The sequence below is a fragment of the Microtus oregoni genome, unplaced genomic scaffold (assembly GCF_018167655.1).
Source record: "Microtus oregoni isolate MIOR12 unplaced genomic scaffold, Mior012 000073F_ref0000255, whole genome shotgun sequence".
Taxonomy (NCBI): Eukaryota; Metazoa; Chordata; class Mammalia; order Rodentia; family Cricetidae; genus Microtus; species Microtus oregoni.
In genome coordinates, this window is record NW_024543986.1 from 5,685,855 (window position 1) to 5,701,689 (window position 15,835).

Here is a 15,835-nt window from a genome sequence, read left to right on the forward strand (position 1 = left end):
AGGGTTGTGGCCTTGGTATTTGCAACACAATTGATGGGACTGAAGATTACTGTGCTTAATGAGATAATCCAAACACAGAAAGACAATGATATAAATCTCATTCAAATGCTGAACTTAAAAATTGCTGATTGTATTAAACTTGAAAGTAAAGTGGAGAGAATAGGAGGAAATATGGAAAAATAGTGGTGCAGTCATTGATATGAAAAATTAGATTCTTCTGTTGAGAATTCTGTTTAGGTCTAAGATAAAAAACACTGAGGACAGCTATTGTTGGAGAAGCTGTAGAATAAGGGAAAAAATCCTTCACTGCTGGTGGGAGTGTAAAGTTTTATGGACACTTTGGAAATCAATATGGCAGTTTCTTAGAGACCAAGCTTTGCCACTCTTGGGCATATATCCAAAGGATGCTCAATCATAGCACAAGGATACCTGTCAATTATGCTAATTGCAGTATCATGTGGGATTCCCCTCTGTATGTTATGGATATGTTTTATTGCCATTAATTAACTAAAAAGTTGCTTTCAGACAATGGCCTAACAAAATATAGCCAGGCTGGAAAAGATATATATATAGAGAGAGTAGGCAGAGTCAAAGAGAAGCCATGAAGCCATATAGCCGCCACAGGAGACAGATGCTGGATGCATAAAAGAACCTTACAGGTAGGCCATAATTACGTGGCAATACATAAATTAATTGAAATTGATTAATTTAAGATGTGAGAGCTAGTTGGGCATCGCTAAAGTGTTGTAATTAATACAGTTCAGTGTGATTATTCTGGGTCTGGGAAGCCAGGAAATGAACAAGCAGTCTCCGCCTACAGCAGTATTATTCGTAATAGCCAGAAACTGGAAACAGCCTAGATGCCCCTCAATGAAAGAATGGATGATGGAAATGTGATGTAGCTACACAATGGAGTATTACTCAGCTGTAAAAATTAATGACAGTATGACATTTGAATGCAAATGGATGAAACAAGAAAAAAATCATCCTAAGTGAAATAACTCAGACACAGAAAGACAAACACTGTATGAACTAACTCATAAATGGATAGTAAATGTAAAACAAAGGATAACCAGGCTACAACTCACAGCTCTAGAGAAGCTAGGTAACAAGAAGAACCCTAAGAAGGTTGAATGGATCTCCCTGTTAAGGGGGCATATTTGAGATCTCCTGTGTAAATTGGGGGCAGAGAGATGATAGAGGGAAGGGGAGGTGGGGTGAGAACATGGTATTAGATGATCAAGTTGAAGGAGAGATGGTGTGGCACAGTAATGAAAGTGATCTTTTGATAGAGGGAGCAATTATGGGGTTAGGGAGAAATCTGGTGCAACACAAATTATCAGGAATCCACTAAGATGATCCTAGCTAAGATTGAACTGGCCTTTGTCTGCAATCAGATTGCTAAGTACTCTGTCATCATCGAACTTTGATCTAGTAACTGATGGTAGCAGATGCAGAGATCCAAAGCCAAGCACCAGGCTGAGCTTTGAGAGTAAAGGGGGGTCAAGATCATTATGGGGATACCTACAGAGACTGCTGAACCATGCTTGTGGGAACTCATGGATACTAGACCAACAGCTGGTAAGCCTGCATGGGACCAAGCACTAGGCCCTTTGCATTTGGGTGACAGTTTTATAGCTTGGTTTGTTTGAGGGGCCACTGACATTGGGACCAGGATCTATCCCTGGTGCATGAGCTGAGTTTTTGGACCTCATTTCCTATGTCAGATGACATGCCTCAACTTAATATGCTAGGCTTTGTTGACTACCCATGTGAGGCCTTAACCATATGGAGGAGTGAATGGGGCATAGCTTAGGGGGAGTTGAGGGGAGTGGAAGGTATGGAGGGAGGGAGAAATGTGGTTGGTATATAAAATGAATAGAACAATTAAGATAAAAAGGCAAAAAATAAAAAATTAATTAGAATCTTAATAGATTTGCTATGTCAAAAAGACAGAAACAGCAAATGAGGAGAGAGACAGAGACAGTGTCAAAGACAGAGGCAGCAAGACCCCAAGAGAGATAATGTAATGCATTCTGAAGAATAAATATAATAAATAATGAAGATAAATCAAGAAATCCTTAGACACGTATGAGACACCCTCAAGTGTACCAATGAATGCAGATTGGTGTCCATAAAGAAGTAGGTACAAAAGTGTCAGAAAGAACATTTAAAGAAGTCATGGCCAAATGCCTAACTAATTTGAACATTACTAATTTCTATATATCCAATAAACACCATGAACTCCAAGTAGAAGAAAGCTGAAAATGAGCACTGCAGAGATAGCTTAAGAAAATGTCAAATTTTAAAGGCCATGAACAAATCTCAAGAACAGAGCAAGAAGATTCTTTACACCAAACTGGCCACCAAAGAAAATAAAAAGGCAAAATAAAAATCTCTCTGAACAATTAGCTAATAAAACATTAATTAAATTAAAAAAGAATCCAATGATATAGCAATAAAGAATGGATTTCCTTAAGCAATTCAAGATTATTTACAATTCAAAAACATATAACCTACTACACTAAGAGAATAAATGAGGAAATAAATCCTATAATCATCACACTAGGCACAGGTAAAACCATTTAAGGAAGTTCATGCCTACTATGAAAAGTCACAGCTAATATAGAATGAGAGGGAACTTCCTGAATCTGATAAAAGATGTTTTTAAAAAGCCTGAACTAACGCACAACATTTGTTTCTTTTGTTTTGCTCTGCTAGGGCCTTATACATGCCAGGCAACTCTTCTACCATTGAAGCTACACCCCAGCACACAAACATCACTCTTAATAATGATATTCTTATATGTTTCTACTCTGAAAAGAAAGAAAAATGTCTTCCACCTCCACTGTCACTGAACACTACTTTGCACATCCTGTCAAGATAATAAAAAATTAAGACAGGAAGGAGCAAATGAATCTGTCATCATTTAAGTGACATTATGGAGCATATCTAGGAAATGGCAGTATCTCTTAACAATCTCTTAGAGATGACAAAGGCATTTAGCCAGATCTTTAGGCAGAGGATAAATATGTAAAATTTAGGTGCTTAGTTATAAATACCACAAAAAGCAATCAGAAATTAAAACGAACACTATTTACAATAGTGGTCAAAGAAATTAAATGCCCAGAGATGCGTCTACAAAAGACAGACATAAGACTGAAAACTGTAAAATAGTATTTAAACAACTTAAGTAAATATTAAATATTTTTTTACATATGGATATGTTTATGGATTGCAAATCATAGTATTGTTTAGACTTTAGTGTTTACTTAATTGATTTATAGATTCAATACAACTTTGCCTTTTTTTAAAAAAAGATACTTTACTTTTGAGACTGATAAGCTAGTTTTAAGTTTATAAAACTGAAAATATTTTTGAGTACTATGGATGTTTTTGATGACTACAGCTAAATGATTTATTCTACTCGCTTATCTTTGCTTATCTATCAGACTTAATGCTTGAAACAATGATTCCCAGACACACTCAATTTTCTAAAAATTGCATATAGCTAGATATTTTTTCAAAAAATAAATGTGTTGAGCTCTAGTGAGGTAATGAGAACAGATGATGTTTGCCTCATGCCAATGACACAATTTAAACTTTCATCAGAATATGGGAATTTTTAGTTTTTTAACACAAGAAATACGACTGTGCTATGATTCACTATATGTTTAAGAGTGTAGTATAATTTTTAAAATTGATCTATTCTTCATCTCAGAAATCACTGGTAGCTTTGTTCTTGTTCCTCATAATCACAAAGGGTGTCTTGTTTAGATCTTATACCTCATTGTAGATTTGTCTCTCTGTCCTTGGCATTTTGTCTCTCCTCTTTGAATGAAGCCAAATTATTGTATACATAAATGTATTATGTTATATTATCCAGTTGAATTAAATATCTCACCATAACATAGTAAACAGTCTACAAAATTTTTTACCAAAATTTTATAAATATTGTTGCTGTATAATTTTTTGTTGGTGTTTGAGGAAAGGACCATTTTAAAAATTCAACTTTTGTTTTATGTTCTTAATATACTATACATGTTTGTGTTATTTTTCTAAATCTGACTTTCTTATCCTATTTAGATAATTTATAGTTAGTGTAATTTGACATATATTTGGTTTTAATTCTACATTTTACTGTGTCTTATATTTTCTTACTTAATCTATCTTCCTATTTATCTTTAATATCTCCTTTTACATTTTATATAACTATAATATTCCTTTCTTTTTTAAATCTGGAAGTTAAGCATTTCTTTTACATTCTTTTGTTTCCCTTTAATGTACAAGTTATTCTTTTTTCATCAAATCTTAATGTAAAATATCATTTTATCTTAAAAAGTCTTAATGGTATCTATCAGCTTACATGCTTATTTATAAAAGGAAAGAATGTGAACTGAACTTATAAGCACAACTTTGCATATGTAGATCCATATGATTCTGTGTGAGGCTTCATGTCTCATTATATAAAGGCATATTGCTATGTACACACAGAATCATGTACAATAGCTACAACAAAACAATCTTAAAAGTGTTATAAATTTATTTGCCCTACTAACTCAGAGATAAAATGTTAGAAGATTAATGAAGAGTAAAAAATGTTCTTGATCTTAGTATAGTCTCGCTCTAAGTGTTTCAAAGAAACACGGATTGAAGAGAAATTATTACATGAGACATAATATAATAATATAAGTTCAACTGGATGAGAGAAAGGAGAGAGGATTAGAAATGCTCTTACTTCCATTTAGATAAAATTCTTAACTTTAATACCAGAATGATCAAAACATTTATAGATATTTTAAGTATGTGAAATAACAAGATCATTTATCTCTCTTTAAATATTCTGAATATTTACAAATCCAACAGATGACTTTTTATGTTTAAACAGAACTCAAAAACTAATTAAAATTTATGAGAAATAGTAAACTGTTTAATAACAGCACAAATTTATAAATGTTTATTTTGTGAAATTTAATTTCAATTGTATTATTAAATTTTCAAAATCAGTAGGTCAATTAATAAGAAAAGATCTTTGTTTTCATATATTTCAATGTTATATTTTTAAAGTTTAGGCTTTTTCTTACAGCTTTGTAATCATCATAACATTTTGTATCTGTGTTGCAGAATTCTTTGGTATATTAAAATAAAAGATAATTTAGTAAAAATCGAAAGCTTATGTCTTCATATCCATATGTATTATGCTTTCATTATTTTTAACCTAAATATCAGATATGTAGGTCAAGAATAATTACTCGACTCCCGATCAAACGCAAAGTTACCAGTCGACGTCTGTAGGTTGTTCACAGTACATAATCCGAAGGTATTGAGCATAGCCGCTGCAATTCTATGGCCAGGTATTTACCTATTGATATTGCCCAAACGATGGCAATCTTCATGATGGCCTTAGTCCGCGAATTGAACCGGCTATGCTCAATAGGATTACGTATTGCTACGTACCGATCGAGCGATATGGCGCAGAGGTGCATGATGGACGCAGTTGAAAATAGCACATCTAGTGAGATCCAGACGGGGCACAAATATCTAGGTAAAGGCCAGACATAATCTGAAAGAGAAAAAAGAGAAGCGAGAAAAACCACGTTATCCAAATTGCACTCTCTATATTTCTCCACTTTAGTCCACTTACTGCTCCCTCTCCACGACATTTTAAAGATAGTGTAATTTCATTATTTTTCTAGTGATGATTATGATAGCAACATTTATAATTTTTATTACAGTATACTTTACATAATATCCATGTCAATATATGCAATCTCAAGTCACTTAGTACAAACATAACTTTCTTCTAGATTTGAACTAGTTCATCACTCCAGAAGAAAAGTACTATTCATTAAGCAGTCAATAACCCATCCTTTCCTCCCAGACTCCTAGACAAACTCTAGGTTTTTTTCATTACAGATTTACATACGTTGGATATTTCATATAACTGGAATTATTTTTCATAGTGAGATTGATGATAAATATATGTTTGGAGGCTTATATGTGTTCATTTATTTATTAATTATTCTGTTTCTTTTAATAGCCCATGGTTACATGAGATTTTTCATAATTTTTTAAAATTACCTTTATGGAGTGTTTATTGTTGCATGTATATAGTATTGAAAATAATTTTAATTTATTGTTCCTGTATAGGGTGACTTTCCTAAGTTCTTTTATTGTGCTCTATTTTTTGTATATAGTTTCCTCACGGTTTTCCATGTATATGACCACAAATATTTTTATTTCTTCTTTTTCAGTTTTTTCTGTGTTTCCGTTTTCTTTCCTTATCTAGATTATTTAACTTGTCCTAGACTGATTATTCTTTGTATTTATTGATTCAATAATAAAGATTAATAAATAATAAATAATAAAGATTTATTTATTTCATGTGCTTGTGTACAACATGTGTTGTCAAAGGTCAGGAGAAGCTATTAGATCCTCTGAAAATATGAGTTTCAGGTATTTGTTGAGTTGCCTGACATGAGTGCCAACAACTGAAACGAGAGCCTCTGAGAACATGTCAAGTACTATTAACTTTTGAGCTCTTTCTTTACCCCTAAGTGTTAATCTTTCAATTCTGTAGAAACATACCCAGTTTGGGCTCTATTTTTAGTCAATCGTGTCACTTATTTTTTCTTCTTTCCCTAGTTTCTCTCACTAAAATTTCCAAATTTTCAAAAAAAAATGTGGATGTCTTAATTGTACATTTTCTTTTCCTATTTTCCTGTCTTGGTTGGGGTTACTACTGATGTACTGAAAGACTATGACCTAAAGCAAGTTGGGGAGGGAACGGTTTATTTGGCTTATACTTCCACATCACTGCTCTTCATTGAAGGAAGTCATAACAGGAACTCTAACAGGGCAGGAACCTGGAGGCTAGAGCTGATGCAGAGGCCATGGAGGGGTGCTATTTGAGGGCTTGCTTTCCCTCGGCTTGTTCAGTCTGCTTTCTTATAGATTCCAGGATAAGCAACCCAAGGATGGCAGCACCATTCACCATGGGCTGGGTACTTTCCCTTTGATTACTAATTGAGAAAATGCCTTATAGTCAGATCTTTTGGAGATACTTCTTTGTCAGCTGAGGCTCCTTCATTGATGAGTCTAGTTTGTGTAAAGTTGGCCCAAAACCTGCCAGTAAATCACATTTATCATTTTACTAGTTGGGCTAATCTTGTTTTATTATTCTCTAGTTACTTAAAAATTAAAGTTCAGTTAAATTATTGACATTCTGCTGTAGAATCACTCTAGTAAACTTTTTATTTCATTTGTCGTACTTCCTAACTCCCAAATTTGTGCTTGGTTCTTTTTTATAATTATAAGTTTTGAATTTTGTTGAATTTGTTGAAACATTGTTTTCTTTTTCTCCTTTAGTTCTTTGTTAACTATCTCCTTTAGCACTTTAAATAATTCAAAATTTCTACATGGGAAGTAGAAAAAGACAAGATCTCCTGAGTAAATTGGGAGCATGGGGGACTTTGGGGGAGGGTTGAAGGGGGGAGGGGAGAAGGAGGAAGGGGAGCAGAGAAAAATGTAGAGCTCAATAAAAATCAATAAAAATTAACAGTTCAAAAATTTTGATAATTCCATCCTTTGGCTTCCTTGTGGTCAATATATTTTTCCCCTTAAGTTGTCCACATTTTCTAATTACTTTTTGTAATTGTTTTTGGTTCTTAGAGACAGGGTTTCTTTGTGTAGCCCTGGATGGCCTGGAACTTGCTCTGTAAACCAGGCTGAACTTCAACTCATAGAGATCCACCTGCCTCTGCTTCTCTAGTTCTGGGATTAAAGGTATGAACCATCACTACCTGGAGTATGATTTTTAATTCTAATGGAACGTGTATATTTGGGGAGATTTTTAATTTTATGCAAAAGCACCTCGGTAAATCAGATTTTTCCTCTCTCCCTGTAGGTTGATGCAATTTACTATGGTGGGCTTTGTTGGTTTATTTTGCTGTGCTTTGTATATTTAGAAAATCTTACTATTTTTCAAAGCCCGTTTTCATTATGTTGTATATTTACAATATTAATTTGAGTTTACACAGTAGTATAACATTAGGGGAAAAAAACACATTAAACCTAGTCCTGGTATATAGCCCAAGCTAATCTTAAATTCATGATTCTCCTGTCTCAACTTCCTGTGTTCTGGGAGTTATAAGCCACCACACCTGGCTCTCACCTAGTTTTTCACTAAAATATTCAAAAACTCTCTGTAGATCACAAAATAAAATATTCCCTTAGTGCTTTCAACTTGACTCTAAGATTTCTCCTCAGTCCTTGGGGAGGTTGTTTAAAACTTTTCTTTGGCTTCTAATGTTCAGGAGCACCAGAATGTCATCTTAACCATCTTGGCACCTCTGAATTTCATATTTATCCTTGTTATGATTGACCTTCATGCATTTATAGCCTTATGACTTTCACCAAATGTAAGCACTTTTCAGTCCTTATTTTTCAAATAGAATGTTCTTTCTTTTACCCATTGAGCTTCATGTCATGTATGTGTCAGAGAATTCTAGCATTTCATTGGTTATTCCCTGGGATACATTGTTTCTTTTTTTCCATCTGCTGCTAACTTCAATGGATCTCTCTTCAAATGCACTGAGTATTTTTTTTTGGTCATTTACCATATGCTATTATATCTATCCAAAAGATTTTAAATGTTTTCATCTATTTCATTTCAGCTTTAAAATCTATATATAGAATATATATATATATATATATATATATATATATATATATATATTCTAGGCATGTTGTTTCACACTAGTTCATAGCACTCTGGAGCCTGAACTTGGAGGACTGTCATATATATATATATATATATATATATATATATGACATTCAAGTTATTACAATCCCTCAAAATACAGGTCATTGAAACACAATATAAATAGGAATAACATGGGTAAATTTTATGGCAGTCAAATGGGCAGAGAGGTCATATCCAGAACATTTTCATCCAAGTAATTCTGAAAAAACCTCCCCAGAATCCTCTTGGAGCTTACTCCAGAATAGAACATATAGCAGACACAGAAAACATTGTAACAAATACACAAAAGCAAAATAAGTTCTTGTTTTCTATCTTCTTATAATGAAATTAAGGTAGAAACAAGCATAAAGAGAACCTACAGAAAATTCACAGAAAAAAGTAGAGATTAAGCAGTACACGAGTGAATGTTGAACAGGTCAATGAAGAAATCAAGGACATTTGAAAATACATAAATAAATAGAATGTTGACATCAAAACGTGAAAAAATTTTAAATAGGTTAGAGACAAATATCATTTAAATAGAAAATAGACAAATATATGAAATTTCAATCATAATATTAACAAAGAGGGTCAAGAAACATATTAAAAAACTAATACATTATGCAAAACAGCAGTAATTACAGTAATGAAATGGTAATTCAACACTGTAAAATGTTCTGATATAATCTATTATGTTAATGACAGAGAAAAAATTTATACTACTTTGGAAATATTGAAAATAATTTGAATAAACTACAAAAGTCATTTTTAATTAAAATTTTAATTATGTATAGATATGAAGAACTTTTGTCAATTCGATAATTTAGCCTAAAACAACAGCCAATTGAAATAATTCAATAATTTAGGTAATACAGTTCAACTTCTTCAGGTTTAGATACTAGAGAGGATATTAACTTTCTCTATTTTCATTATAATGCCTTCATTATTTTGTTTTTGCAGTTATAAGGACTTAAACTTAGATTCTTGTGAGGGCTAGGTGAATAAGACTGAGCTTATTCATGCTTTCTGTTTGTTTGCTCATTTATTTATTTATTTATTTATTTAGCTAGTTAGTTATTTTTGTGTATATATGGTGCTGACACTTGGTGGATCTTAGGGATCAAACTCAGTTGGTCAATCTTAGTTGTAAATATCCTCATATACTGAGCCATCTTACAAGCCCATGCTGGCACTTTGTTCACTTCTACTGAGATGAGTTTTATAGCAATTTGTTTAGCTTTGGAAAACAAGGAATAAAATTATCTATGTATTCATGTAACTGTAGGCCAAGTAAATCTGAAATTTCTAAAAACAATAGGTTCAGCAAAAACAAATTATAGTATATATGGATATGAGGTAAGTAGAAAATAATCTAGATTATTATTAAGAGCAAGTCCTAGAAAATTGTCTAAGCGTAATACTAGAAACGGAAAAATGGAAAAAAATTCTCTATATTGACACATTTAATAAAAATTCTTATTAAAATTTTAACAAGATAAATACAAGATCGGTAATTTTTTTAATTTTTAATTAATCATGAATCTTAGGAATATAGATATCTATCTCTAACCATATAAGAAGTCATATTGTTGTTTCCTTTATGTGAAAACAGTAGAATCAATAGTGCTTATTTGTGATGGCAAATATATCTGAAAAACTGTGCATCAATTATATGCAAATTTTTGGTAAATAAAGTACTTATTTCACAAAATATTTCAAGAGGCAAGCCTAATCTTGAAAACAAATGGCAAACATGTATAATTATCTACAATATGATGATGAATCCCATTGAACTGGCTAAATGCAGTATCTAACAATTATCTTTACAAATATTTGGAATAATTCCTGTCTCCACTTTGTAACTTGGCTTTTTACCTGAAATTAAAATGTTTTTATTTTATTTTAAATTATTAAATTCTCTCTGGACTCCTGATAAGAGGTAAATGACCTCTGATTTAATGATCCATTTTTCTTTTTCTACTCTTCAGTTTATAAATGGCGTCCTCAATATGAGCAGGAATTGGATTCTCTCTTTCTCTAGGTACTCTACCTCTAGATATCCTATGTAAATATGTCCAATTACCAAATCTCCTTGTGCTGGTACAATGATGATGGAAAGCAACACAATCATTTAAGCACTGCAGACTTTGCCATCCCTTTAGCCAGCTCACATGGTTCAAGACAGATCTATTGGCCTCAGCTTTACAGAATCACTCACAAACTCTCTTCATCTTGTGAGCAAAAATTATAGCAGTCAGTGTTCACCTTCAAATCAATATACCTATCAATGTCTTCCTAGTGATGTACCTCAAATCTTTGTTTCTTCTGCGTGTAGATTTTATGGCTCTTCAATCAAGCAGAATGGCGCTTCCAGTATCTGTCATGATGAAGTGGGCCGGGAGATGGGACATCCTACATATGCAACCAGCTAGCCCCCTCTTAGTATGAAGTAGGGATTTCCTGGCAGCACTATGCAGGATGTTCAACCTCCCCGTCCATGTGAAAATCAACTGCTGCTCCACCTTGAACTTCTCTTCTCTGTTGAAGGACTTGTCATTGATCGATGCTTCTCTGTGCAAATGATGACATGAAGACTTCTGACTTTGTCTTCTGTTTCTGATGAAATGGTATTGATTACTCATAATCTGAATAACCTAGAAATCTGGTAATCAACAAACCACTCTTTTTTCCAATTATTCTCCCTATCTCAGAACAATCATGTGTTACAGACCTTTAAAAATGTTCTCTCAGCTAGGTAACAAGGAGAACTCTAAGAGAAACATACATGAATCCCCCTAGGAAGGGGAAATAGACAAAATCTCTTGAGAAAATTGGAAGCTTGGGGGTTGGAGAAGAAGGGAGTTCAGGAGGTGAGGTAGATGGAAGGAGGGGAGAAGGGAGAAGAACTTAAGGGAACAGGATGGTCGAGATGACAGAAGGACAGAGAGGCAGAGCAAGGAAAGAGATATTTTGGTGAGGGAGCCATTATGGGACTAGTAAGAAACCTAACACTAGAGAAATTCCCAGGAATCCACAAGGATGATCCCAGCTAAGACCCCAAGCAATTGTGGAGAGGGTGCCTGAACTGGCCTTGTCCTGTAGTCAGAGTGATGACTACCTTAAATGTTATCCCAGAACCATCAGTCAGCAACAGATGGAAGCAGACGCAGCCATCCACAGCCAAACTCTGGGCTGAGATCCCAAAGTCTAGGCTAAGGGAGGGAGGAGCAAAAAACGAGCAAATAGGTCAAGACCATGATGGGGATACTCACTGAAATAGCTTACTTGAATTAATGGGAGCACACCAATTCTTATCTGAGAATCAAACTAGGCCCTCTAAATGTGGGTGACAGTAGTGTGGCTGGGGCAGATTGTGGGGCCACAGGCATTGAGACTAGGATTTATCCCTACTGCTTGTACTGACATTATTTATTTATTTTTATTGCTTTATAAATAATACCATTCAAAAATTTCACTTCCTCCCCTCCTCCCATTTCCCTCCTCCTCCCTCTCCAGTCCTAAGAGAGGACAGGGTACCCTGCCCTGTGGGAAGTCCACATCTCTCCCCCTTCCATCCAGGCTTAGGAAGGTATGCATCCAAATAGACTAGGATTCCAAAATGCCAGTGTATGCAGTAGAAACCCATTCTCTTTGGAGGGATACCTTGCTCAGGGATACCTGTATATAGTGGGGAGGGCCTTGGTCTCTTTAAGAGACAAGCCACGGCCCCTCCCTTCCTGCTTGCAGCCTTAGCCACTTTCTTTTTATGCCTCATGATGTCACAGTTCACCTCATTATTGACATCACCTTTGCTCAGACTTTCAACCAATGAGGATAGACCCAGTAGCATACAATGAGCTGCTTTCAACCAGCAGTGTCAGTCTCACTCTGGACAGGCGGAGTAGCAGCTGGCTGAACCAAACAGGCTCGAGGTCGCCAGCTTTACTAGCGTCCATGCTTCAAAACGAGATCCTTGGAAGACTACAGACATAGCCTGTCATCCTGTCTGCATGCAGCATACCTACTTTGAGTCTTCAATGCCAACTCAGTTTCCGATGCTTCTGTATTGAAATCTTCATCTCTTTTAAGACTGCTCTCAAGACGGAACATGGATAATATTAGAAACTCCTGATGTAATACCGCAACAAATTCCTTTGGACTGTCCGGGTACCTCGGTTTAAACCTCTCCTTTTCATCACGGACTTGTGAATGTGAGTTTAATCTGCTGAACCAGACCCCAAGATGGGACTAGGATTCTTTGCCCGATTATACTATCCTGATCTTGAAGACATTCATGCAGCTTTTAATGTGCCACCTACACCTGAGACACAACAAAAAATTTCAAGTCCATATTTCTTGGCTGTGTTTCTGGAAATATTTAAGCATCAAGGGGGTGGTTTTAAATATTTCCATTTAATAAAAGAGATTGTGAAATATCATTTCGATATCTATAGGAGTCTTTAATGGTAGATTTTTGTTTGGGAAGCAGCATAATATTTTTGAGTTCAAATAATTTAACTATGTGAAATAGTAGTACTCCTTTAGATTTTATAAGTATAGCTAGTAGTAAACCTAAATTCTGAAAAGTCTCTTGTCTGCTAAAGCATAAAGTATTTGTTTTAATATTTGATATTTTCTTAAACAAGCTCTCAATTGTTTAATGTGATAATTCAATTAATAAACTAACATGAATGAGAAGACTGACAGTCAATATTGATAACTACCAAGTCATTTGAATTTAACAAAAGGATGGTTTATATATCATTCTGTTTAAGTACATCCTGTCTGAGCCACAGGACAGCGCCTTCATAGCATGGAATATGGCTTCTGTGGCTCTTCTACATATAGGGCTCATAATTAGGGTAACCAAAGGATAAGCTACAGAGTTTTGTTTGATCAGCAGTATAAATGTTTTCTTTCCACTGGAAACAAATTAAGTACATATAAAACTATTGACAAACCTGAAAGAAAGCAGCTAGTGCACCTTAAAAATTATCAAAAATTGTTTTCACTGCAGTAGAAAATGTGTCACTATGATGAAATGAGTGTTTTAATACAAGGAATGTTGAGTGTTGTGAGAATGAACTGGTAAATGTTCATGGATGACTAATAAAGAAACATGCTAGCAATAGGTAGCAACTCACTAAAAAGCAACAAAATTTCCTGGGACAAAGCTTTCAGCAATAAGTGCCCTCCATTCTTCTGCTAAAATTGTGGACTTAGAGAACCATTTATATCAAGCTAGAGAAAACAGATTTAATATGTTAATGTATTTCACAGTGAATCAAGTGTTTGTAATAATACATTTGAACAATTCTTGCCTTTTCCATATGGCAAGTATTGCCAGGAAGAATGAAGAACTGGTTAGTGACTGGCTTCCCAGCGGAACCTTCCTAAAATCTAAACCCTAAACCCTAGGACACATTCCATGCCCTTCCCCTCCCATCTCAGCACCAGCAAGGCAGCTGGGCCCTACTCCCATCTCTGGTAGAACTACGTTGCTCTGGTGCAGTTCCCAGCAGCCTACAAGCAGGTGAGAGACCTGCCTCCAGGCTGCATCACCACCACTACCACCACCCATTGGACTCTGTCCCCTTCAGACCCAGTTCACCGCCCAAATCCATGCACCCTGATGTCCCCTACAACCCCAGCAAACTACATAGGAACAGGTACTACCCACACCAGCAGAAAGAACAGATGCACAAACACCAGTGTAAGAGTACATTCACAACAGAAAGGGCAAAGTGAGTCACCCACAGCAAGTCCTGAACTTTCCAAGGCAGCTGAAGCACAAGCAAACGATCTTAAAATAACTTTATGAAGATGGTAAAGGCCCTTAAGGAGGAAATGAAAAATTCCTATTAAGAAATCAAGGAAAATACAAAATGTTGGAAGAAATCAGTAAATCCCTTAAAGAAAGACAGGGGAAAAACAGCTAAACTGGTGAAGGAAATGGTTTAAGACTTGATTGAAATAGAAGCGATAAAGAAAACACAAGCTGAGGGAATTCTGGAAATGGAAAATCTGGGTAAGTAAATAAGAACTACACAAGGTCCAGTTGAAGAGCAGAAGGAGGGAGAATATGACCAAGGAAGTCAGGACCACGAAGGTTTGATCCACCCACTGAGACAGTGTGCCTGAGCTAATGGGAGCTCACCAAAGCCAGTTGGACCAGGACTGAATGAGCATGGGATCAAATCGGAATCTCTGAATGTGACTGACAATTGGGGCAGAGTGAGAAGCCAATGATAATGGCACTGGGATTTGTCTCTACTTCATGTACTGGCTTTTTGGGATCCAAGTCTATTTGAATGCCTACCTTCCTAAGCCTGGATGGAGGGGCGAGGGCCTTGGACTTCCCACAGGGCAAGGTACCTTGCCCTCTCTCAGGACTGGAGGGGAAGAGGGGAGGGTGTGTGGGGGAGTGGGAGGGAAGTGGGAGGAGGGGAGGAAGTGCAAATTAACGAGATAAAATTTAATACTTTTTTAAAAAAGAACTGTGAATGCAAGCATCACCAACAGAATATGAGAGATGGAAGAAAGAATCACAGGTGTTGAAGATATGATAGAGAAAACAGATTCATTCGTCAAAGAAAATTCTAAATCCAATAAATTTCTAACACAAAACATTCAGGAAATCTGGGACCCCATGAAAAGACCAAATAAAAGAATAATAGGGATAGACGAAGGATAAGGTATAGGAAAAATATTCAGCAAAATCATAGAAGGAAACTTTCACAAACTGTAGGACATGCCTATAAAGGAACAACAAATGTCAGCTTTTTAACCTGACCACCTTTTTTATCACACTCCTGAAATATGAGAATTTTTATATATTTCTTTTTTCTGTGAGAAGAAGTTTGCTACAGGATTAAAATTGAAGAGAGGACATAGTTAAAATAGGGAAGTGGGGGTCAAGCCAGGTACACGGTTGTAATAATGGACCCACTGTAGTGTTATGCCACAAGCAAAGGACCCAGCTGTCACAGAAATTCCCTCAGGTGATGCAGTAATCATTTATCTGAGATCATACCAGAGGCTCAGAACCAGCGATATGTGAAACAGAAGGGAAAGGGTAAACTAAATGGGCAA

General features: G+C 35.3%; 1 protein-coding gene across 1 annotated transcript in view; it reads right to left on the reverse strand.

Moving 5' to 3' along the window:
• LOC121441141 (5-hydroxytryptamine receptor 2C-like) overlaps positions 1-15,835 on the reverse strand; it is a 242,323-nt gene that overhangs the window by 15,982 nt on the left and 210,506 nt on the right. The window contains exon 5 of the mRNA XM_041642276.1: positions 5,363-5,563. Within this exon, the coding sequence (XP_041498210.1) occupies positions 5,363-5,563 (201 nt within the window). The remainder of the gene's footprint in view (positions 1-5,362; positions 5,564-15,835) is intronic.